General features: G+C 49.8%; 1 protein-coding gene across 1 annotated transcript; it reads left to right on the forward strand.

Moving 5' to 3' along the window:
- The first annotated feature begins 1,509 nt into the window (after nt 1-1,509).
- Nucleotides 1,510-18,355, forward strand: LOC116831002 (uncharacterized). The gene is made up of 5 exons (XM_032790726.2): nt 1,510-1,586; nt 2,932-3,092; nt 9,880-10,006; nt 12,102-12,221; nt 15,956-18,355. The coding sequence occupies exons 1-5, from the start codon at nt 1,571-1,573 to the stop codon at nt 17,857-17,859; spliced, it is 2,328 nt and encodes a 775-aa protein (XP_032646617.1). The 5' UTR covers nt 1,510-1,570; the 3' UTR covers nt 17,860-18,355.
- Nucleotides 18,356-24,508: the final 6,153 nt, after the last annotated feature.

Raw genomic sequence — 24,508 nt, forward strand, 5'->3', positions numbered from 1 at the left:
TTCATAGTCTGTCTTTTCTGCCGCTGTCATCTGTACAGTGCTAGCTTGGCATCTGTGTCACTCTCGCTCATCTTTCTGCTTTTTCTCTTCCTGCTTCCCTTTCCCAAAATAAGCAAACAGAAAATAACAAACTTGTAACTTTCTCTTTGACTGTTCTCAGCTATCACACTTAAAGCTTCACGTAAAGTCTCTACACCAGTGCAGAAAGTGCAAATCTCACTCAGAACAACAAGCTGTGCATTCACTGCGCACTGATTCAACAGGGTTCAGTCAAACCACATGCAAGTTAACACACACAAATGGAAAGTCATACATCTAAAGACAAAGAACGTAGGTCATATTTACAGGATGAGAAACGGTATCTTAGAAATCAGTGACTTGGAAAAGTATTTGGTGGAAACCAACTGAACATGGCATCGTAGTGCAATGCTTGCAGTACATAAGGAGAAGATTTCTGTCAGAAGGTTCTCTAATTTAGCAGACAAATCCATAATAGGGTCCAATAGCTAGAAGCTGAACCTAAGCAAGTTCAAATTGCACATTTTTAACAAGGAAGGTAATTCACCATTGGAACAATTTATCTAGGGACATGTGGGCTCTCATCACACCAAGTCTTTATTTAGAGATAGACCATATATTCTGAGAAAGATAGTCAATCTCAACCAGACATTATGGCCTTTCGATGCAGAAATCCCAGAGTTAAATTCTCTGGCCTTTGTTATATAGAAGGTCAGATTAGGTGATCATGATGGTCCCGTCACCTTAAAAACAAACTATAACATTTTGATAGTCCTGCCCTTTCCCCATTGCTTGATCAGTCTGGCCAGCCCTAAACCACGACCAACCTGGTGCAAAAGTCACGACCATAGTTTACACACCCTCCTTTCTCCTCCGCGTGGGATGTAATGTCTGAGGGGAGCTGAAGGAGTGAGGTCAGGGCACATTGAAATGAGGGATGATTTTGCTGCTACACTGATTGGCGGGGATGATTCCTCATGCTGTGGTTGGTGGGACAGGGTGCTGTCTGATAGGGATGTGTATTTAATTGTTGTCAGGGGGCCCAGGCCTGGTTTCTAGCCCTCTTTTATATGACTGAATCCAACTGAACAAATACAAGCTCCATTAGTCATTTTAGTGCATGCATAAGAACTGAACATCCCTCTGGGCTGTAAAAAGGAAACTACAAATGGTGTTTGCTTATAAAACCCTCAGGATCACCTCTCGCTTTAAACCCTCCTGCTGCAAACTCCGGCACAGCCGCTCAATTTGAAACGGGGGGGCCCACTCACCCGTGTCAAGTTAAGCACATGGGTCAGCATCCCAGGTGCTGTTGGCCAATGTCCCAGGTACATGAAAAGACAACGCCAAGGGCCAGAGCTGTGGCTTGGCTGAATAGCTCCCAACACTTTTCCGAAGCGCCACAAGGTGCCGATAGGTCTCTGCAGCTGTGTCTGCTCGCTGCAGCCCGTGCTGGCAGCCAAAGGGTTACCGCCGCCTCATCCAGCAGACATTTTGTTGAGCTTTGCAAAATTGTGCTCCGTCCACCGGGTCTCCGAGCTGCCCTGGGGGGATGGAGGCAGCGGGAGGTAAGCCCGGGCCTGCAGGGGGGTCTCCTGTTTGCAGGCTGTGGCTCTGCTCCGCTGCCCAGAGCCTGCTGCAGCCAGGCTGACTACCACCTTCCCCGCGGGCTGCGCCCTGTGCACGATGGCCAGGCAGCGAGCCGGCCAGCCCCGCGCCCCGCCCCGAGCTCCCGCAGCCTCTGCGCCAACGCGACTCGCCCGTGCGGCAGGTTCGATACCTGCCTGGGGGATTTGTGTACGACGTTTGATTAGGGTTGGTTGGCTGAGGGGCGGGGGTGCCCCTCCTGGCCCCTGGGAGGGAAGGAAATCGGTCGGAGGATGGGATGAGAGGGAAGTCCCCTGGAGCCAGGAGGTCAGGGAATGGGATGCGAAGTCCCCTGGACTGGAGCCGGGCAGTCCAGGTGCTCATTGGGCCCTAATAGCAGCTCTGTTGGTGAAAATGCAGGTGTGCGAGGCTAGCCCAGATCCCCTGCAGGAGGGGATGTACTTGCCCCAACGTTGGTGAACAGGTCCCTGTTGAGACAGCAGGGAGGGATGGGCCCAGGGAGCCTGGAGATCCAATACTATCCCAGCTCCCCATGTGGCCTGGACAAGCCAGTCTTTGTCTGCCTCAGTTTCCCTAGCTGTCCCCAATGGGGATAATAATACTGATGGATAATTGTCTTGCAGCGATAAGTCGGTTAATGTTTGCATCATACTTTGACCATATGTAGCTGATTAGTTAGGGGCATAAGCAGCTGGTGAAAGCATTTTGGGGGGGACCCAGCCCACCTGCATTCACCGCGTAGCTGTGGCTCCGATCCCACGGGGCTGGGCCCTACTCCCGCCTGTTGGCTCTTGCTGCTTGCAGATTCGGAGGAGCCCACCACATGTCACTTGAGGGGTGTGTCTGTGCACAGGTGAAGCTACCCCCTGCGATTCCCCTTTGTGGCTTGGCACTGCTGGATGCAGGGCCACAGCATGTCTCCCCTCCTCCAAGACTTCTCCCATTGCTTCCCATCCGTTCAGAGTCCCCAGCTGCCCTCTCCCCGACCCACTCAGGATTCTCCTGTTCCCTCAGGCCTCCCTCCACAGTTCCCTTCAGGATCTCCCATTGCTGCACATGGCACTGGGCTGTTTGCTCTTTATATTGGTTAAAGCTGCTGCCATATCCACTAGCACAGGGTCTTTGAGCAGCTCATCTTATTCTCTTACATTTTGTGCCTGTGAAATTCCTGTTCCTTTTCTGTAAATTAAGATATTTACAGTCAAGAAATGGACGTAGGCAAACAGAGTTTGATGGTTTGTTTCAGTGCTGCACAGAAATGCTTCTCATCTAGTCACTTAACTTCTGTTTGTGTTTTCCTGCAAGGTGAGGGAGGGGCAGGCAGTCCCAGCTCAACAGGTGGGGGGCACTTGTCACAGGCAGGAAGAGACCTGGATTCCGCACCGGCTGGCAAGCTACAGTTGAGAAATGAGCCCTTTGGCAGAGGAGAATCAGGAAGGGAAGTGGCTGCAGATGGCTCTGTTCAGGTAGGACTCCATCACTGCATCTCATGGGCTCTATGCCTGTGAGTAGAAGATACAGTGAAAATTCTAGCGTAGCTCGTGGTTCTCAAATGCTGTAACGTGATCAAAACCAGTGATAATGGTAACGATTATCAACTGTAGCACAGGAGCGCCTCGGAACCCAGTCATGGATCTCAGACCTGTTGTGCTGGGTGTTGTACAGACAGAGAACGTTCCACGGACAGCTCACAATTTGATTGTCAGATAGGCCACAACAGGTAGACAAAACAGACAGACAAACTGGGAGGATGAGAGAAAACTAAGGCTAACAGAATTTAGCAGAAATGCAGACCTCACAGCCTGCCACGTGCCTGTCCACAGCCAGACTATAGTGATCTGTTGGCATCATGACAAAATTAGGCTTTAAGGAGGGACATAGAGGAGCCTCAGTGAGGGCTTGATGAATTTTGACTTCAATCAACATATTTAATGAAACACTTTTCGTGCCAAAGTCTAGACACTTTGTACTGTGTCTGATCAGAGTCAGATTAAAAACACTGGTTTGTACTATATAGAAATAATTGGAAACAAAGGCCTGGAACCAGCAGTGGTATTCAAAGGAGCAGACCTTCTCTAGGTAAAAATAATACGAGGCAAGTAGTCGACACTGGAAACGATGAAAAGAATAATTTACTTTACTATTTCCAGGTTGAGGGGGAGAAATGAATCTCTAGTATCCCAGAAATGCAGAAAGACAAAGACATGCAGAATATCCCAAAACTTTCAAAATGGAAGGTTCATCACTAATGGAGTCTATCTTATCTTACATGGCTGCCATTATCATGGTATCTGAGCACCTCAGAATCTTTAATAAATTCATCCTATCACATAGAGGTGTTGTAAGGGAAGTGCTATTATTTGAAGGGGGCACGGGAACAAAGGCAGAGAAAGACTGAGGCTATGTCTACACTTTAAAATGGAAAAAGTCCCTTTTTTTCCCCCCACTAAAATCACTGGCGCGTCTACATTTGCTAATGACTTTTTGTGGTGAAACTCAGAAGTTTCACCGCAAAAAGAAAACCACCTTCACGGGAGGCGTACAGCTCTTACCGCTGTTCTTTTTGCGCTGCTGTGAAAGTGAAGACATGTTCTAGCAGTGTAAACACCTTTTGGTCTCCGGAGGATGTCCCACGGTTCCAAAAGCGACCACTCTGGTCAGCATCTCCACTGCTCTGATGCATGAAGGTCCGCCTGCCCCCTGTAAGCCCCGGGAAGTTTGAAGGTCTCTTTCCCTTTGTTTGTAGATGTGGCTGGGAAAGCAGCCAGACAGCAGGAGGTTTTTTAAAAAATGCCACAGAAGAAACAAGGAAGTAATGGGGCTCCTGAGACATGAAGCAAGGCAGCATGGGGAACTGAGCAGTGACCCAAAATGCCTTCCGCTCACCCGCCACCCGCCTTCCCACAGCTGCACTGTGGGATAGCTGCCCTACAGCGTTGCTCTCATCTGCAATGGAAGTGCTGATAGTGTAAACACTCTGACGGCTGAGGAATTGAATGAGTACACAAACCAGCCCCTTACTTTCACCAGGTCCCTATCACCAGTGAAACCTGCAGTGCAAAAACTCTAAGTTTAGACACAGCCTAAGACTATGTCTACACATAAAACGCTCCAGTGGCACAGCTGCAGCTGCACCGCTGTACAGCTAAAGTGTAGACACTCACTGTAGCAATGGGAGGGTTCTCCTGTTGTGGGGGTTGATCCATCCCCGAGAGGCGGTAGCTAGGTTGATGGAATAATTCCTCTGTCGACCTAGCACTGTGCACACCTGGAGTTTGGCCTGATGTACACTAAAAAATTAGGCTGACCCAGCTACATCGCTCAGGGGTGTGAAAAAGCCACCTCTTGAGCCACATAGTTCAGCCAGCTAACCCCCAGTGTAGACAGCACTAGGCTGATGGAAGAATTCATCCATCCACCTAGCTGTCGCCTCTCGGGAAGGTGAATGACCTACGCCAAAGGGAGAAACCCTCTGTGACGAACTGGGACTGTTCATAATGTTTGCTCTGAATACTGTGTTGGTGCCTCAGTGTCCCCTAGGCAGTTCTTAAGTATCTAGGTGGTGGGATAAGGGTGTGTGATTGCTGCAGAGCAAAGGGCCAGTGCACCTAAATGCCTGGCACTCTGTCTCCTAGCAACTGATGGCCTGGGCCCCTCCTCTGCAAAGGTGCCAACTGAAGGTGTTGGAGACAAAGGGATCAGGTGATCTCCTGGCCCAGGAAAGGGCTGAGCAGAGAGGAGGGGCTGGAGGGGGTGGTTAGTCTGGAGCTGGCTGGGGACGAGGAGTGAAGGGCAGACCTAGGGGTCTGGCTCACTGCCCCCCAGAATGGACCCGGCCGAGGGGTCTGGTTCGCTGTATCTACAAGCTCTGTTTTAGACCCTGTTCCTGTCATCGAATAAACCTCTGTTTTGCTGGCTAAGAGTCACGTCTGACTGCAAAGTGGGGGTGCAGAACCCTGTGGCTTCCCCAGGACCCCGCCTGGGTGGGCTCGCTGTGGGAAGCCCACGGAGGGGCAGAGGATGCTGAATGCTCCAAGGAGAGACCCAGGAGGTGAAGACGTGTGAGCTTCTTGCCCTGAACAAGTCTGCTCCAAGGGAGAGGAGGCTCCCCAAAGTCCTGACTGGCTTAGTGGGGAGCAGTTCCAGAGCATCGCCCGGGGACTCCGTGACAACTGGTGGCAGCGGAGGGAGATACTGCACCCCGTGGATGGCGCTTCCTGCAGTAAGTGACTGGGGAGCAGTAAAACAAAGGAGGGATAATGAGGACCACGCGTGCTGAAGGCTAAGAGAGGAACGGTTTCAGGGGGCAGTTAACCTCTGGAAGTGTGTGACCAGCGAGAAGGACTGTTGGAGTAACAGGGTCCCCCTGAGGACTGCAGTGAGCAGTCTCAGGGGCGGAGGAGCTTGCCGCTCGACCCTGGGAGAGAGAAGGATTTTGCAGTAGCAGGGTTCCCCTGGGGATTGCAGGAGCAGTCCCAGGGGCAGAGGAGTCTGCAGCTCGACCCTGGCAAAGAGGTGGTGATCACGAGAAGGGCTGGCACACCAGGGGTTCTTCCTGGAAACCATGGGGGAGCCAAGAGCACACAGGCCTGTGAGTCCAGAGCCACTTGGGAACGGTGAAGTGATGGCCTATCACCAGCTCCTTAAGAAGGACATTGTGATCCTGTGCACAAAGAGAGAGTTACGCATGGGGAAGTTCACCAAGGCACAGTTAATCGTGCAGTTGGAGGAGGAGGACCGCTCTGAGGAGCAGATTCCTGACCCAGATGGGGCTACAAGAGGATCTGGGAGCAGCTGGAGCAGCAGCCAGGCACTCCTGAGAGTCTGGTCCCCAACCAGACAAGGATCTTCACGATTGGGTTCCCCATCAGGGGATCGGAGACGGATGGGATTGGAGCAGAGCCTGAGAGAGCGAGAGGACCATGAGAGAGAGCAAGAGGCTGTGGAAAAGCTGCAGGAGAAGCAGCAGCAGCACGGACTGGTGATAGTGGAGTGGAGAGACATAGGGGGCTGCCCAGGGGTCAGTGGGGAAACACGCCTGCAGGGGCGAGGCCCTGGGACAGAGGGAACTGTGGTGGTGCAGCCGCAGATGCTGAGGGACTGTGGGACCTGGGTGAAGGTCCCTGGGGTGAAGCCCCTCGCCCTGCCTATGGCCCGGATCCCTGTGCAGACGCAGGAGGGGTCGGACTGGCTGGTCATTGGGGTTCTCCAGGATATCGGCTGGGAGGCCCTGTTGGGGGGTGACTGTCTCCCCTTGGGACAGGATCCCGACCCTGCTCCTGTAACTGCCGAGGGTTTGAATTTAAATCCAGGGAACCAATTGGCTGGGATGGAAATGGTCAGTGAAAATGCAAATGACCTTGCTGGCAGTGGGGAGGGGCTGCTGGGCTCAGGATACCTGCCTACCTGTAACCAGCCCCCTGGGACTGAGGGGGAGGGAGAGATGCTCCCCGCCCCCCTGCACACCGGAGAGGGGGCTCACGCTGGCTCTGATGCTGAGACCAGAGCAGAGAGCTCGCTGCCTGCCCCCACTGGGACAGCAAGGGCAGCGCTGAGCACGGGGGGAGCTGAGACCCCAGCTGAGTGGGGGGACACCCAGGCAAGGCAGGTCAGCTGCCAACCAGGTTTGCCTGGTCCAGACGTGCTGCTGGGAAATGATTATACAGCAGGGAGGGAGCTACCAGGGACAAGGCTCAGGGAGGCTGTGACCCCAGGCCCAGCCAGTGAGAGGGAGCAGGTCCCACTCCCTGCCCCAGCAGCTGAATCCCAGACCGAGCTGCAGAGAGATCCCTCCTTGGAGAAGCTGAGGGAACTTGCTGGCCACAGCGCTGCAAACCCCCTTGGGGAAGGCTGCAGGGACAGAGTCCTGCGGGAGAAGGGATTCCTGTCCCTGGAATGGGCTCCCCAAGGGGAAGTAGAACTGGGGGGAATCGGGAGGCAGCTGGTGGTGCCCCAGGAATCCACAGGGTTCTTCCCTCTCAAGCTGCTGGATGGGAGGAGAGTGAGGGGACCCCTGGACCGGAAAGGGGAGGATTGGGAGGAGAAGGGAAAAGACCCCCTGGTGGATCTCTTCCCTGAGGTGGGAGCCAATCTCCCCATCAGGTGTTCCCCATTCAGAGTCACTGGGAAAGCAACCCAGATCCTGGAGAGAGAGGTCAAGGACATGCTGGCTTTAGATGGGATCCAGCCGTTTTACAGCCCATGGGCCTCATCCGTGGGGCTGATCCCCAAGGGAGACAGGATGGTCTGGTTTTATGGGGGCTATCAGAAGCTTAAAGCCATCACAGTGTCCGATGCCAACCCCATGCCTAGGCCTGGGGAGATTCTAGACAAACAGAGGGGGATGGAGACCTTGGCCCTGGCAGACACTGATAACATGTGCATCTTTAGCCAGACCTGGGAGGAACAGGTGTCCCAGGTGAAGAGGGGGCTGGGCTGCCTTAAGAAGTTGGGACTGATGGTAAAAGCTGGAAAGTATAAGATGGGGATGGCAGAGGTGTTGTGTCTGGGCCACAAGGTGGGGAGCGGCTGCCCAAGCCCAGAGCTGGCCAAGGCCAAGATGGGGGCTCTTAACCAAGAGAGCCCGAATCGCAGCCCAGAGTGCTGGGAGAAGACCCTGTCCCAGTTTAAACCCCAGGAGTATTGGGGTGGCAAAAGGGTACAGGCCGCATAAACCTTCCCACATGCGGCCTGCAAGTGCCATCAAGCACACTCAAGCAAAGAGAGGGCACAAAACTGGGAGGGCCTGGTGTAACTCACACCAAGGAATTGGAGAGATGCTGGGGCATCCATGGGAACGTTGGTGGGTTCGAACTTCCCCAGGTCACTGGCTGGAGTGACCTGGCTCAGTTCGGTCTCGAAGGGGGGAGAGATGTGACGAACTGGGACTGTTCCTAATGTTTGCTCTGAATACTGTGTTGGTGCCTCAGTGTCCCCTAGGCAGTTCTTAAGTATCTGGCAGAGCAAAGGGCCAGTGCACCTAATGCCTGGCACTCTGTATCCTAGCAACTGATGGCCTGGGCCCCTCCTCTGCAAAGGTGCCAACTGAAAGTGTTGGAGACAAAGGGATCAGGTGACCTCCTGGCCCGGGAAAGGAGCTGAGCAGAGAGGAGGGGCTGGAGGGGGTGGTTAGTCTGGAGCTGCCTGGGGACGAGGAGTGAAGTGCAGACCTAGGGGTCTGGCTCACTGCCCCCCAGAATGGACCCGGCCGAGGGGTCTGGTTCGCTGTATCTACAAGCTCTGTTTTAGACCCTGTTCCTGTCATCGAATAAACCTCTGTTTTGCTGGCTAAGAGTCACGTCTGACTGCAAAGTGGGGGTGCAGAACCCTGTGGCTTCCCCAGGACCCCGCCTGGGTGGGCTCGCTGTGGGAAGCCCACGGAGGGGCAGAGGATGCTGAATGCTCCAAGGAGAGACCCAGGAGGTGAAGACGTGTGAGCTTCTTGCCCTGAACAAGTCTGCTCCAAGGGAGAGGAGGCTCCCCAAAGTCCTGACTGGCTTAGTGGGGAGCAGTTCCAGAGCATCGCCCGGGGACTCCGTGACACCCTCCTGTCAAAGTAAGGAGTGTCTACACTGAAGCGTTATAGATTTTTCACACCCCTGAGCCCCATAGCTAGGCAGATACAGGTTTTCAGTGTGGACCAGCCTTACGCGACTTGCCCAGTGTCACACAGTCTGTAGCAGACAGGCAGTGGAACAGTCTCTTGAGTCCTTGACCATGAGGCTACCCTTCTGCTCTAGCTCTAAAACAATCTAATTGCTCTGATTGGCCAGGGCTCTTCTCTTTCACAGGTGATGAGTATCACAGACTAGGGGAGGCTGAGCCTCCCCAAACAGCCGGGTGTGACCCCCCCCCATGCCCCGCCCCAGTCTCCCCCCTGCTTTCAGCTCTTCCCCCGTAGCCTAGGCTGGTCCCTCGTTGTCCCTCAACCTGACGAGCACGTGTCCCTCATTTCGAGAGGGGTGGTGGCAGCTAGTGCTACCTCACTGGGGAGTCTCCACTGTGAGAATGGCAAAGCTGCTACTCACCCTCCCAGCATCCCTTTGGAGACTGATTTCCTTCCGTCAGAGCCCTGTGGGGACAAGGGAGAGCTGCAAGTGTGGGATTCCCCTGGGATGCACCAGCTGGAGTGTGTGTTATCAGTGTGAGTTACACACAGGAAAAGGTTTCCCTGCCCTGCCGGGACCCAGGGCTGCCGCTGTCAGGCCGTGACTGAAGCAAACCTTGCTGATCACGGTTTATTTGTCGTTTCAGGCCCTGGTCACGTTTGACGATGTTGCCATCTATTTCTGCAAGGAGGAGTGGGAGGAGCTAGTGGAATGGCAGAAGGAGCTGTACAGAGACGTGATGCGGGACAACTATGAGACTTTGATCTCCCTGGGTAAGGATAATTTTTCTTTGCCAGCTCTCACTCAGATTCAGTTCATGGTTATTTCCACATTCCATTGATTTGTGGTGGTCCACAGTGGAGGGTTGCACCACTGTAACTAAACCAGTTTCAAACCAGTACAAAAACTGTGTGTAGACAAGTCCACAGATGCCTCACGTGCTCCCAAAATATAGCAATAGTTGCAATATCTCTATTGACAGCATCCTCCAGTTGCAAATAACTATTAGGTATTTCTTCACATTTAACTAAGCATATAAGAAAAGCTAATTTATACACTAAATATTGACTTAAAATCTGCTTCATTACAGGGGATAACGTGGAGTAATACTTTGAGAGAGTACTAGTGCCATTGGTAAGGGCAACTAATTGCACATGTTTTATAATTCAGGAATATTTAAAATCTCACACAGGTAACCAGGAGAAGCAAAATATTATATACCAGCCCAAGATTAACCCTCATTCACTGCCCCTTGCTTGTTCTTGCATTTATAAGCCTTGTTATTATGCGTTGATTGATTAAAGTCTTAAACACTGAGACCAGGTTGCTGCTAAAATACACTTTCTAATAGATAAGAGAGATCCATCCGTCAAGCTTTAGGAAAGTGAGACCCGTCAGCTCAAAAAACAGGTAGCTTCCTTTTGAAGCAGTAATTCTTAGACTCTTGCTCAACAAACCATCTCTGAATGATGACTAGCACCAGGTGAATGACTGGAATTTCTGTCCCACGGGAAACAGGGAGGGCGGCAGGCAGGTTGCCTTCGGCGGCTTGCCTGCGCAGGGTCCGCTGATCCTGCGGCTTTGGTGGACCTCCCGCAGGCATGGACCTCCCGAAGCCATGGGACCAGTGGACCCTCCACAGGCAAGCTGCTGAAGGCAACCTGCTTGCTGTGCTTGGGGCGGCAAAATCCCTAGAGCCACCCCTGCACACCAAGGGGCGCAGGAGCACCCCCGGCACCCATAATTCCAGCCCCTATGTACACACTGTACTCTGTTTGTCTCCTCTCTGTTGGGGTCCTCATTAGCATTCAGTATTGATCAGCTACCCATGTCATCTTCGGTGAAGAAATGGTGTTGGTTTCACGTCAGTTACCATTTGGTGTGAAACGAATTATTAGCATGCCCTAGTCCTGTTCCCAGTGGCTTTGGGTCTAGATCACAAACTCCGTCACAGCAGGCAGTTAGGCCCTGATCCAGCAAAGTGCTGTAAGGATATAATAGGACTAATCCCACTGACTTCAGTGGTACCACTCGTGCTTACAATTAAACATGATCTTGGAGAGTTTTACTGGACCAGGGCTTAATTCCGCAAGTTGTACATAGCCCCATCAGAAAGTTCAAGGACTAAACTGGTAGGAAAACCAAACTGCTCTTCCTCCAGGACAGAGAGCGGGAAAGCACGTCCTGCCTATAAGCTATCCACTTTGGGAGCAATCTGAGGGCATCAGTCTCATGGTTACAAAAATAATTTCTGCTGCCAGCACATTCCCTTAAAATGTCCAAGTTAGCTGGCTGGAAAGTGTTCTGGTCTTTTTTTCCTGCAGAACATTTAGATGAAAATGAAGAATAGTTTTTGTCAAAATATTCCACAGGGTTTTCCCCACAGAAAATCAACCCCCCAAAATATTTCTATTCAGAAAATGATGCTGCAGTGCCTTGAGAGTTGTAATTCAAGTGCCTCATGCTCCATTTTATTCTATAGGCTGGGGTCCCTGATTGGACTACATTTCCCATGATGAACAGTGGTCTCCTGTCTTGTTGAGGGGCGGTGGTGCACCAGGGTGGTCACATTGCCGTGCTGTGTAGTGGGAGACAAAAGTCCGGGTAGGTAGCCCAGCCCATGGAGAAGGATGGGAGCATGGGTACTGCGGCAGCACTTCAGAATAGAAATATTTGGTTTTGGACATTCAGTTTTTCACCTAAACAACAGTTTGTGCAGAAAGCAGACACTTCTCACCACAAAAAAGTGTTTAGTCAAAAACCCAAGAAGGGTTCAGGGGAAAAGTTTGTTTATTTATTTAGTCCCCTACAAAATACTAAATTCTTTATATTTGAAATGAGTTTTTTCTGATGTTCATTCTTCTCCAGTGCCAGGTCCTGCAGCTGCCATACCTGCCCTTATCTGGCTGATAGAACAAGGTGAAGAGCCATGTGCCTGGACTTGCCAGGTCTCGGGGGAAGGAGGCAGTGCGAGGTACATTTCCTCAGGTGAGTAACAATTTACACTTCAACAGTTATTTGCATCTTTCAAAAGCTTCCTAGTAAAAAATTGGCCAAGTCTGGCTCTGACTCGGGGTTTCCTCAAAAGAAGCGTTCAGAGAAGTAAGGACCGACTAAAACTATTGGAGGACCAAAAGATTTGGCCTTGTTTTATCCTTTCATATTCCAATTTGCATACTAATAAAAATGTGCATGTTAATTTTCACCGTAATAAAATTTGCCACACAATTTCCGTAGTAATGAAAATTTGCATACTGACTTGCATAGTAATGTGCTGCGTAATGATTTGCATAGTAATAAAATGTTCATGCTAATGAACCCAGATGACAAGCCCTGGCTCTGAACTCCCCCATACCTTGCGGGCGTTTGCAATCTGAAGTTGGACTGGCTTGCGTGTGGTCTCCATCTTCAGAATGGGTTAAACCAAACCTCTGGCTCCAAAAAGCTAACGTGGCCCCATCCTTGTTAACTTGCATATCTAGCTCCGCCCTCTTCTCAGCCCTTTATCATTGTCCTTTTCCCTACTGGCTAAGTAATTCTCTTCCCCTTCCTAGTTACAGTCTGGCTGAAGTGACTTGTCTGGTGCCTAAGCTTTAACGAGCACATAATGCTCACTGTTCTTGTGAGAGACCCCCAGAAACCCACATGGTCTTAGGGACACTTCTAAACATAATCAGCTCGTGGCCAACATTCTGAAGAATGCTCACTGACTCTGGGTACCTGAATCTTGGCACGAGACACCAGGTGCCTTATCTTCATGCTGAAACCTCTGAAAAATCAGACCAGCAGTGTCTCCACTTGGGGACCCAGCAATTCAGGGACCCCAAATCAGTGGTCACTTTTAAAGAGGAGGCCATGTGTACCTGCACTACTTTGCTGGACAGTGCACAGAGAGGGCCCATAGGGACACCTCTCTAGTCCTTTTGTTTTTGTGCTTGCGGTCACTGCAGGTCAGTGACTGTCAGGAGCGGGGTCCGGACCAAAGATAATGTGCTGCGTGATGTGATTTTGGATTGGGAGGATCCCAGAAGCCATTCTCTAATGGCTGGGATTACCTTTCTTGCACTGCCAGTCAGCTGTTCTCCAGCCAGGAGCACAAACATGCCTACTCCCCACTGAGAACTGTTGATTGTTGATCCAATCCATATGAATTTTATATGAGCCCAGAGGAACCGCCTACTTCAATTGCAATTGACCCACAGTAACTTGTTTTCTGCATATAAAAGCCAGGGCCAGTGTTAGGAGGTAGCAAGCAGGGCAATTCCCAGGGGCCCTATCTCACAGTGGCCCCCACGAAGCTACATTGCTCAGGCTTTGGCTTCAGCCCTGCGTGGTGGGACTCAGGGCCCCGCTGTTCAGCCCCATATGGCGAGGCTTCACCTTTCTACCCTGGGCCCCAGCAAGTCTTAACGCTGGCCCTACTTGTCGGATCCCCTGAAATGTGCTCACGGCCCCCCAGGGGGCCCTGGACCTCTGGTTGAGAATCACTGAGCTAGATATCTCTCCATGTTGCATAGATAACAGCCCAGAGGAGACCAGGGCAGGGAAAATGCAGGACAACCTTCTAATCAGCCAAATCAGTTAATTGTCTGATACCAAGACAGACAAATACTTCAAAAGCTTCCTTCTTCCACAGGATTCCATTTGCAATTAATCTTCCTTAATCTGATGGTTGTAATATATATATTAGTTCAGTTATATATTCTACTGAACACTTGATTTCAGGGTTTCTTGTAAACAACAAACAAAAGGTCCTACAAAAGAATACACAAGATATGCTGTAGCATATTCCAGTTTACAGAATATTTAGCCCACAAAAGAGATTTTTCTAGGATTAATCAAATACTCTGTAAATGAATCTTATTCATTTTCAGTAAATGGCAACTAAATTCCAGCTGGTACTTGTTCTTGCAAGACTGAGATTTAGGAACAATTGGTGTATCCTTGAGAGGTGTCAATTTTAAGTGTTGTCTGCTTGTACAAGACACAAAACAGAGAAAACAAGTGGTTGTCTATGAATAGCAGTAGGATCATTATGTATGTATTAGATGCTTGTTTGAACTGTATGCAATTCCAGATTCAAGTTCATTAAATAGGCTGCTGAGATATTATGTTGCAGGTGATGGGCAACATTTTCCAAGGAGCCCAAGTCCCATTTTCAGAACGGATTTAGAACTAGATTCACAGGGGGACTTTGGCACCGAACTCCATTGGCTAGGTGCCACAGAGATCCTCAGAACCCCTTCTTAGCTCTGACCAATCCTGCAAGCACCCCTGTTTCTGCAAATTAAGTTCCCTCGGGGCTAAGCTTTTGCTGGCGGACAGGAACGAGTCCAGGCAACTCTTGAGGCTGCTTAGCATCCTAGCTCATGCCCAAGCCCCTATGGGATTCTTTAGCTGAGTGTTTGCCTGTGGGGCCCAATCCGGTAGGTGTTCTCGTAGCATGACTAACCTGAAAAAAGCCAGCCCAGAACACCCAAGGGCCTGCTAGTGAGGGCACTCGTCAGAGGTTTGCACCCAAGTTCATGTCCCTGCTCCAAATCAGGCAGAGTGGGGATTTGAAAACAGGTCTCATCTCCCAGGTGAGTGCCCCAACCAGTGGGTTATTGGCTATAATGGGGTGGGTTCTCGGTCTGTTTTTTTGTGAGAAGGGGCTGCCCTGGCTTAGGCCCCTAGCTCCAGGAGAGGATTCACAGCCGTGAATCCCAATTCTAATGACCTCTGAGCCCTCAGCATTTTCTACTGGTTAACTTAAGCAACAAAATGCCCAGCTTGTTGCTTCCTGTAACTCCCATTCTTAGGTACCCGACTCTCATGCATTGTGTGGGGAGCCTGGACACCTAATCTGGGGCTGAGGATTCCAGTGGGAACCTCAGTCCTTTTGTGGATCTAGCCCTTAGGCCTAAATCCCAGTAACTTCAATGAGGCTAAGGGCTTGTCTACACTACAATCTTAAATAACTCGGTTAGGTCGTTTTACAGCCACAGCGCTGTGCATGCTCACCAGGATTGGAGAGGGGCAGTGTGGGGGGCTGAGTGCCAGGGCTCTCAGCTCCGCACAGCTAACCCCCAGCTGGGAGTCAGGGGGGAAGCCATCTAAGGCTTCTTGCCTCCAGCAGGGAGATTCACCCCCACAGTCTGGCTGGCTGCCATGCCGGTGAGAAGCAGGGAACCAGGACCCTGGGGGACAGCTGGGCTCCCATTGGGGAGCCAGGGTGACAGCCCAAGCCAGCAGCCTGGGGGCTGTCGTGCTCTCGGCAGGGAGTGGGGAACTGGGACCACAGGAGGGCAGCCCAGCCTGGAGCGGAGACTTCGCAGCAGCCCGGCTGGGGAGCCTGGCGCCAGCTCTCTTGTCAATTTCACAGCTGCAGCAGAGAGAGCCAACAGCCCATGTAAGTAACAGTGTCTGCACAGACCCTGCTTTGTCCTAACTACACCGAGATAAGCCCTGCGCCTCTTGTGGCGGTGGAGTTATGTCGGTGTAGTACGACACGTACATTGGTGGGAGCAAGGCTGTAGTGCAGACACTGACATCATTAGGCCAATGTAAGCTGCCTCGTCGACCTAATTCTGTAGTGCAGGCCAAGCCTAAGGCTCTGGAGTATCTAAATCACTTTTGAAAACAGGACTTATCATACATATATTTATCTTAGGCATTTATGAAATAAATACATTGATCCATGTGCATGCACTAATCCAGCTCTGGGTTCCCCTTTATTCCAGCCCATGAGCTCATCTCAAGAAATAACGATGAGGAGTCTCCAGAGATGTTGGGTGAGCACAGGACCTTGCCACGAGAAGCCAGAGCAAGTGCTTTCCCAGGCTGTGGTGGGGGTGTGGGTGAGGGGCAGCCTGGATCAGAAGGACAGCAGGGGAAGCCAGCAGGAAACCCAAGTGGTGGAGCGAATCGGTGTGGCAGAGGATTCAGTGAAGTGGAAGATGCCGCTGCCTCCCCAAGAACCTCCCCAGAGCAGAGGTTGCACTGCTGCATGAAATATAATGAACGCTTTCCTCACCTGTCGTGTGTAACCTCTCACTCCAGAGCCCATGCTGGGGAGAGACCCCATAAGTGCCCCACCTGTGAGAAGGAATTCAGCCGGCGTGCACACCTTATTCAGCATCAGCAGGTGCACACAAAGGAGAGACCCTACAGCTGCCCCGAGTGCGGGAGGGGCTTCAGTCGCAGCTCTAAGCTTATGGAGCACCAGAGACTCCACACAGGGGAGAGACCCTATGAATGTCCCGAGTGCCAGAAAAGCTTCAGCCAGAGCTCCAGGCTGATCAAACACCAGAGAATCCACACAGGGGAGAGACCCTATGAATGTCCCGAGTGCCAGAAAAGCTTCAGCCAGAGCTCCAGGCTGATCAAACACCAGAGAATCCACACAGGGGAGAGGCCCTTCCAGTGCCCCAGGTGCGAGAAGAGCTTTGCAGAGAGCACGAGCATGCTGCAGCATTACAGAGTCCACACGGGGGAGAGGCCCTACACGTGCAGCTACTGCCAGCAGAGCTTCAGCCGAGGCTCGCGGCTGGCGGAGCACCAGAGGGTCCACACTGGGAAAAAGCCCCATCAGTGCGGCGAGTGCGGGAAGAGCTTCGGGAACCGCTCGACCCTCACCACCCACTACAGGACCCACACGAGCGAGAGGCCTTTCACATGTGGTGAGTGTGGCAAGAGCTTCAAGCAGGGCTCGGCGCTGATCGCGCATCGGAGGAGCCACACCGGAGAGAGGCCCTTTACATGCACGGAGTGTGGGAAAAGCTTCGCTCTGAGCTCACACCTGATCAAACACCAGAGAATCCACACAGGGGAGCGACCCTTCCAGTGCCCTGAGTGCGAGAGGAGCTTCGTGCGGAACTCACACCTCACCGAGCATCGCCGGATCCACACTGGGGAGAGACCCTACCAGTGTCCTGAATGCAAGAGGAGATTCCGCCGCAGCTCCCGGCTCGTTGAGCACCAGAGGATCCACACAGGAGAAAGACCCTACAAATGTCCCCAGTGTGATAAGAGCTTCATCCGCAGCTCAGCCCTCAGCGATCACCGCCTCCGAGTCCACACGGAGGAGGGCGCTGCGGAGGAGGACAGCCCCTCCGATCAGCCGAACGCCCCCGGAAGAGAAAGATGCTACCAGTGCGGCGAATGCGAGAAGAGCTTCTTTCGGAGATCCTGTTTTGTTGAACACCGCAGAGTCCACACGGGAGAGAGGCCCTTTAAGTGTCCCGAGTGCAAGAGAGGCTTTCGCTCCAGCACAACCCTTACCAAACACTCCAGAATCCATACAGAGGAAAAGCCTTACAAGTGTTCTGCATGCGAGAAATGCTTTGTCCACTGCTCCAAGCTGATGGCGCATCAGAGGAGCCACACCGCAGAGAAACCCTTTAAATGCAACGAGTGCGAGAAAAGCTTCACTCAGAAGTCGGGCCTCATAGATCATCAAAGGATCCACACGGGAGAAAAACCCTATCGATGTCCCACCTGCGAGAGAAGCTTCAGCAGGAGCTCGACACTCATTCAGCATCAGAAAATCCACATGACAGACAAACCCTATAAGTGTCCTGAGTGCGAGAGAGGCTTTAGACGACACGCACATCTCAGAGAACACCAGAAAACCCATGCACCCTAGGAACTGGCTGAATTTAACACACAGAGCTAGCCATTGAAGGCGGATGTGTTCCTGTCAGCGTTCGGGAAGTGCCATCTGCAGTATTTCTAGAGCTTGGGAGACTTGTTTCATGAAGAAAAGGAAATAATTGTATTTTGGGACCGTTGGAAACAAACAAGGAAATTCCGTGCAAATAACTAGTGCTCCTGGAATGTTGAGGTTGAGAAAATAAGCTGTCTGAAGCCAGGCAATGCAGAATTAAGTGCGGCCTTACCGTTGTCCTCTTGTGCTTATCCCTTTACAAACAGGATTTTTCTTGATTATAAAAAGATTTGCCAATTAATGTAACAGATACAAACAAGAATTTCTTATGCAGCCCTACAGACAATATATCACAGTATAGCACAGCCGAGGCAACGGGGTTGGTTTGATTTTTTTTTTTTTTTTTTTAAGGTCTCAGTGAGATCTGCAAGACAAGTGAAGTTTAATGTTCTGTAACTACACAGTAGCAAATATTGGAAATTGACTGGCACAGAGTGTGAAGTGACCAGTGTTCGAGGTTATCTCAGTGGCAGGGGCATGAGAATGAAGCCCTTACTCCTACTGTGGTGAAATTTACTTCTCTGCAAAAGGTCAGCATCATATATTACCTACAAGGGCTTAAGTGGTACATAAGCCAGGCACAGACGCTCTGTATGAGATGAATTTCACCATTTGAAGACCTCTGACTCATGTGAGTAGTATGCCAATGTGAATGTTTGCACAATTGATTCTACTGGAACCCTGCAAAACACCAGGTGAGTGCGTCCGGCTGACTTATTGTGATGCTGCATGTCTCGTTAATTTCCACCAATGATCTGGAAACCTGGGCACAGAGAACGAAAGTCTGAGATGCAGGAGGTTCTGCCGGGATTACGCAGGCTTGAGGAAAAAGCTCACACTGAGTTTATGTTCTATTGTTGCAGCTACTTGTTAAAAAAAAATTGCCAAACGTTTTTGGATGGGAGATAACTCAATTTGGAAACAGAGTTTCAGGGGAAATTTGTTTTTCTTCCCTAAGTTTCTTTCTACACCGGAAACACGTCTCTCTGCAGCCACCAGGACTAGAAACTTTTTTTTAAAAAAGTGATAACTGAGAACCTCAGTTTATAACCTGATTCCAGCCATTGGGCTTTAGGAAAGGGACCACATATTACAAGGCTTACAGTCTGGCAACACTGCTAGTCTAAGCTAAGGGTGTTCAAAACATTTCCATCAAGACTTTTTTTCCCCCTCCCCATATGGAGAATTTTCATTTAATTGAAAACCCAAAGAGTTCACTTTCCTTGAGCATTTTTTTAAACTAGAAAACCTTCAGTTTTTGGAAGCTTTCAGCCAAAAAATACACAGTTTTTGACAAAGTCTAAATTTTCTGGGGCAAAGTTACATAAAAGTGAAAAAAAATTATCAATTTTTCATGGCAAAAATCCCATGAAAGAGCGACCCGCTGCCTGGTGCGTGCCCTGGCGCCTGAGCATGCATAGCAGTTTCTTCTTCTCACTGCCCCTGTCAGCAGCCTTTCTGGACACCCAGTGGTTCACCGCTTCCCACAAATTAGCCCTCCAGCTTGTTCGCCCTTTCAGGTACCAAATCCCAAGTCCAAACCACAGTCTCAGTATCTGTGGGCCCCAGGCCTTCCCCTGGGATTCTGAAAACACAGACAAATCTAAGTGTTACCCAGTGTTTCCAGCCCCAGCACACTCACCACTTCAGTCCATTCCAGTCCTTCAGTCCTCGCTACACCCTCTTTTGGGGCCACCACACCAAGAGTCTTCATCTCTTGCAGCCTCTGTTTACTTCTGGCCTAGTTTTTCTACCTCCTGCAACCATCCTCAGCCACTTTGGCCTCTTTCCCAGGGTTCATGCCCCTCTGCCATCAGGGCCCACTGCTAGCAGGCTGCTCAGTACCCTTCCTGGGTCCTTGTTCCTTCTGTCAGCCCCAGGACTTCCTACTGGCTTCCCCCTACCAGCTGTTGGGCTTCCTTCTTGATAATTTTGCCCTACCAGACACACCCCTTCCCCAGGTGTAGCAACAGCAGGGCTAATTAAGGCTTTGTCTGCATCTTCAACCCATTCCTGAACCCTACTCCCCTTATATAGACTCCCTGGGCGCTGTGTATGTGTGTATGGTGGGGGTTGACCCCCCACTTCCCCATTCTGAGCAGCACTAGTCCAAGATAGTACAGGAGGGTGACCCAGATGCTCACCTAGTCACTTGGAAGTGGATAGGTGCTGCAGCCAGTGAGAGACGACATCCTAGAATATCATAGAATCCTAGGACTGGAAGGGACCTTGAGAGGTCGTCTAGTCCAGTCCCCTGCACTCAGGGCAGGACTGAGTATTATGTAGACCATCTCTGACAGGTGTTTGTCCAACCTGCTCTTAAAAATCTCCAATGATGGAGATTCCACAGCCTCCCTGGGCAATTGATTCCAGTGCTTAACCACCCTGACTGTTAGGAGTTTTTCCTAATGTCGAACCTAAACCTCCCTTGCTGCAATTTAAGCCCATTGCTGCTTGGCCTATCTTCGGAGGTTAAAGAAAACTATTTTTCGCCCTCCTTGTAACTACCTTTTATGTATTTGAAAACTGTTATTATGTCCCCCCTCAGTCATCTCTTCTGGAGACTAAAAAAACCCCCAAACCTGTTTTTTTCAATATTCCCTCATAGGTCATGTTTTCTAGTCCTTTAATCATTTTTGTTGTTCTTCTCTGGACTTTCTCCAATTTTTCCACATCTTTCCTGAAAGGTGGCACCCATAACTGGACACAAATACTCCAGCTGAGGCCTAATCAGCACAGGGCAGAGTGGAAGAATTACTTCTTGTGTCTCGCTTACAACACTCCTGCTAATACATCCCAGAAGGATGTTTGATTTTTTTGCAACAGTGTTACACTGTTGATTCATATTTAACTTGTGATCCATGATGACCCCTAGATCCCTTTCCCCAGTGTTCCTTCCTAGGCAGTCAGTTCCCATTTTCTCTTTGTGCGACTGATTGTTCCTTCCTAAGTGGAGCACTTTGCATTTGTCCTTATTGAATTTCATCCTATTTACTTCAGACCATTTCTCCAGCACATCCAGATCATTTTGAATTTTAATCCTATCCTCCAACGCACTTGCAACCCCTCCCAGCTTGGTATCATCTGCAAACTTTATAAGTGTACTCTCCATGCTATTATCTAAATAGCTGATGAATAATATATGGAGATATACCTAGCTCATAGAGCTGGAAGAGATCTTGAAGGGTTATTGAGTCCTCTCCCCTGCCTTCACTAGCAGGACCAAGTACTGTCCTGAACAGTTTTGTGTGGCTTTTTTTGTCCCAGATCCCTAAATGGCCCCCTCAAGGATTGAGCTCACAACCCTGGGTTTAGCAGATCAAGGCTCAAACCACTGAGCTATCCCTCTCTAGCCCTATGAAGAGATTGAAAAGAACTGGACCCAGAACTTGTCCCTGTGGGACCCCATTTGATATGCCGTTCCACCTTGACTATGAACCACAGATAACTACTATCTGGGAGCAGTTTTCAAACCAGTTGTGTACCCACCTTAGAGTAGCTCCACCTAGCTTGTATTTCCCTAGTTTGTTTATGAGAAGGTGATGCGAGACAGTATCAGAAGCCTTGCTAAAGTCAGGCTATATCCATCTGGCCGTTTGGTGATGGGATGCACAGGCTGCTTACCAGGCTGTGGATGAGTGTGAGGTCGTAGAGCATCTCGGAACACCAGGAGCCTTTGGGAATTGGGACTTGGTTCAAAATATCCCAGTCCCTACCCATCCCTTCCCCATCACATGACCTCCTTTCATTCCACTTGCTGGGTTTAGGTCAGTCACATGGCTCAGGTTGGTGACTGTCCTTATCCCGGGCTGCTTTGCATAACATAAAAGGAGTCCTGAGGTTGATCGGTTCCTTATTCAAAGGCCAATTTGATAGCAACGTAAAAGTAAACGTTTGAAAATTAGATCTGTCGGTTAAGCGCAGTTAACTCATGTGATTAACAAAAAAATTAATCACACTGTTAAACAATAGAATATCAATTGAAATTTATTAAATATGTTTGGATGTTTTTCTACATTTTTCAAATATATTGATTTCAATTACAACACAGAATACAAAGTGTACAGTGCTCACTTTATATAGTTTTTTGTTACAAATATTTGCACAGTATTTTTCAATTCACCTAATACAAATACTGTAATGCAATCTCTTTATCGTGAAAGTGCAACTTACAAATGTAGGGGTTTTTTTTGTTATGTATTTAATTAACACATTTTTTTAACAAGCGTCTTCAGCATGGAAGAATGTCCTCTGGAACGATGGCAGAAGCGTGAATAGACATGAATGTTTAGGGCATCTGGTATGTAAATAGCTTGTGACGCCGTCTACAATAGTCCCATGCGAATGCCTGGTCTCACTTTCAGGTGACATTGTAATTAAGAAGTGGGCAGCATTATCTCCCGTAAACGTAAATAAATTTGTTTCTCTTAGCGATTGGCTGAACAAGAAGTAGGACTGAGTGGACGTGTAGGCTCTAAACTTTTACACTGTTTTGTTTTTGAATGGAGGGGGTTTTGTACATAACTCTACATACATAAGTTCAACTTTCATGATAAAGAGATTGCATTACAGTGCTTGTATTAGGTGCATTGAAAAAATACTATTTCTTTTGTTTTTTACTGTGCAAATATTTGTGATAAAAAATAACTATAAAGTGAGCACTGTACACTTTGTATTCTGTGTTGTAATTGAATATATTTGAAAATGTAGAAAACATCCAAAACAATTTAAATAAATGGTATTTTATTGTTTAACAGTGTGATTAAGCGCGATTCATTTTGTTAATTGCTTTACAGCCCTATTAGAAATTCAGTATCATAAAGGAATGCGGGTCACATTCAGGCAGCTTCCATCTCTCTGCAACACACGGAGTTAAGGCCAGGATTTTAAAGGTATTGAGATGCCTAATTGCCATTGAAATTGATGGGAACTAGGCATGTAATTACCTTTAAAAATCTGGGCTCATGTGGCTGCTGTTAGCTCCCAGTCCAGGTCACAAGCACTGGCTGCTTTCCCCAGGTACTGTTTGTACTGGGATCCTTAGACCTTTGCCTGCACAAGAAAGTTGCTGCAGTTTAACTTAACATATACCTTACAGGTCTAAATGCCTGTGTGGACACTCTTAGGCCAAGGTAAAAGTGGCCCATTTGGGTTTAACTGTAACTTGTTCCCCATTGATGTAAGCAAAACCAAAATAAGCTGCCGTTACTGAGTGTGTCCAGGGAGGGTTTTGCATTGATTTAACTAAACAGGCGTAAATCACCCCTAGTGCCCTCGTTGACACCCAGCCCTGGTACGGCTGTAGCCATCGCAGTATAGTTAAGGCGCCTGCCCCTCACGTGGCTGCAGTTAAAGCAGTGTAAAGGTGCTTACAGTGGTGCAGCTTATTCCATACAGGAAGGGGAATAAATTATACTTTATACAGTCTAACGCTCCACTCCAGGTGTTCTACTGTATGCCTAGATTGGTAAGAACTCACCTCCCTCTCCCCACCTGGCATACAGCCGTACAAACACTGTGCGTGCAGCAGGTCTTCGTTAAACTTCAGTGCCCCTGCATGTGCTGATGAGCACTTTGGGGGGTGGCAGGACCGCAGGGGCTGGGAACTTATTTTGCAGGGAGAGTCATTCCCACCTCAAACCTGACTTTATAGCCATGTGTTTATTATCCTTTCCTCCCTCTTGTAGCCAGCCCCCTTGCATGTAAGTGTGATGGTTGTTTTGTTCTAATGCTGTTTATTAAAGCATAAAATGCAATGTGCTCTCTCTGGTCATTAGCATTCAGCATGGAATGGGCAGGTCCCTTCCCCACCAGCACAGAAGAGCAAGGTGCTTTGAGCACATCCCGATTACAGGCAGCTATGCCAGACCATCCAGGGGGAAGCAGCCATTGCAGTTCTTAGGCACAGTACAAGCTATGGGCCAAAGCTGGCCAGTCCAAAGCCTGACTGCGACCAATGTACTATGCTGACCTCTCTACGGTCACCGCAGCCTCTTGCTCTGTCACCTATTGCAGACCCATTCACATCCTTTTCTCCTGACCAACTTAACCTCCTGGCCCCACACCCGTTTCTGGGGATTAAGCCTGGCATTTTCAGCATGTTGGGTGCTGAGGACTAGCTCCACAAAGGAACATGGGCATCCCAATGCGCAGCGGTGTCAGGCCATTGACGGCTCTGGGCACGTGTACCACTAGACACATAGGCGCCTGGGGAAACTTGCCAGCCACAGGATTAGGTAGAAGCTGAGCAGGGGGTTGAGGATCTCCGGCATCCCTCTGTGGATCTAGACCTGAGCTCTTAGCATCATGGAAAACGGCTCTGCTCCAATCCTACCGCCCCTTGGTAGGGTCTCTCTGCTGCTGACGCTATTGCAAGCGGATTATTTTGGAACAAGTCTCCCTGGTCAGCTCCTACAGTCTGACACCAATGAGTCAATTTGCCTCCTGCAGAACTGTGCATGTTATTAGATGTGACTAGAAACTGATGCAGCTAGGAGGCATTTTGTGCGGGATAAAACATTTATTCTGGCCAAAGGTGTCACACAGCTCCAGTATTTGTGGGTCCCCT

Source organism: Chelonoidis abingdonii, chromosome 22, assembly GCF_003597395.2.
Source record: "Chelonoidis abingdonii isolate Lonesome George chromosome 22, CheloAbing_2.0, whole genome shotgun sequence".
NCBI classification, from domain to species: domain Eukaryota; kingdom Metazoa; phylum Chordata; order Testudines; family Testudinidae; genus Chelonoidis; species Chelonoidis abingdonii.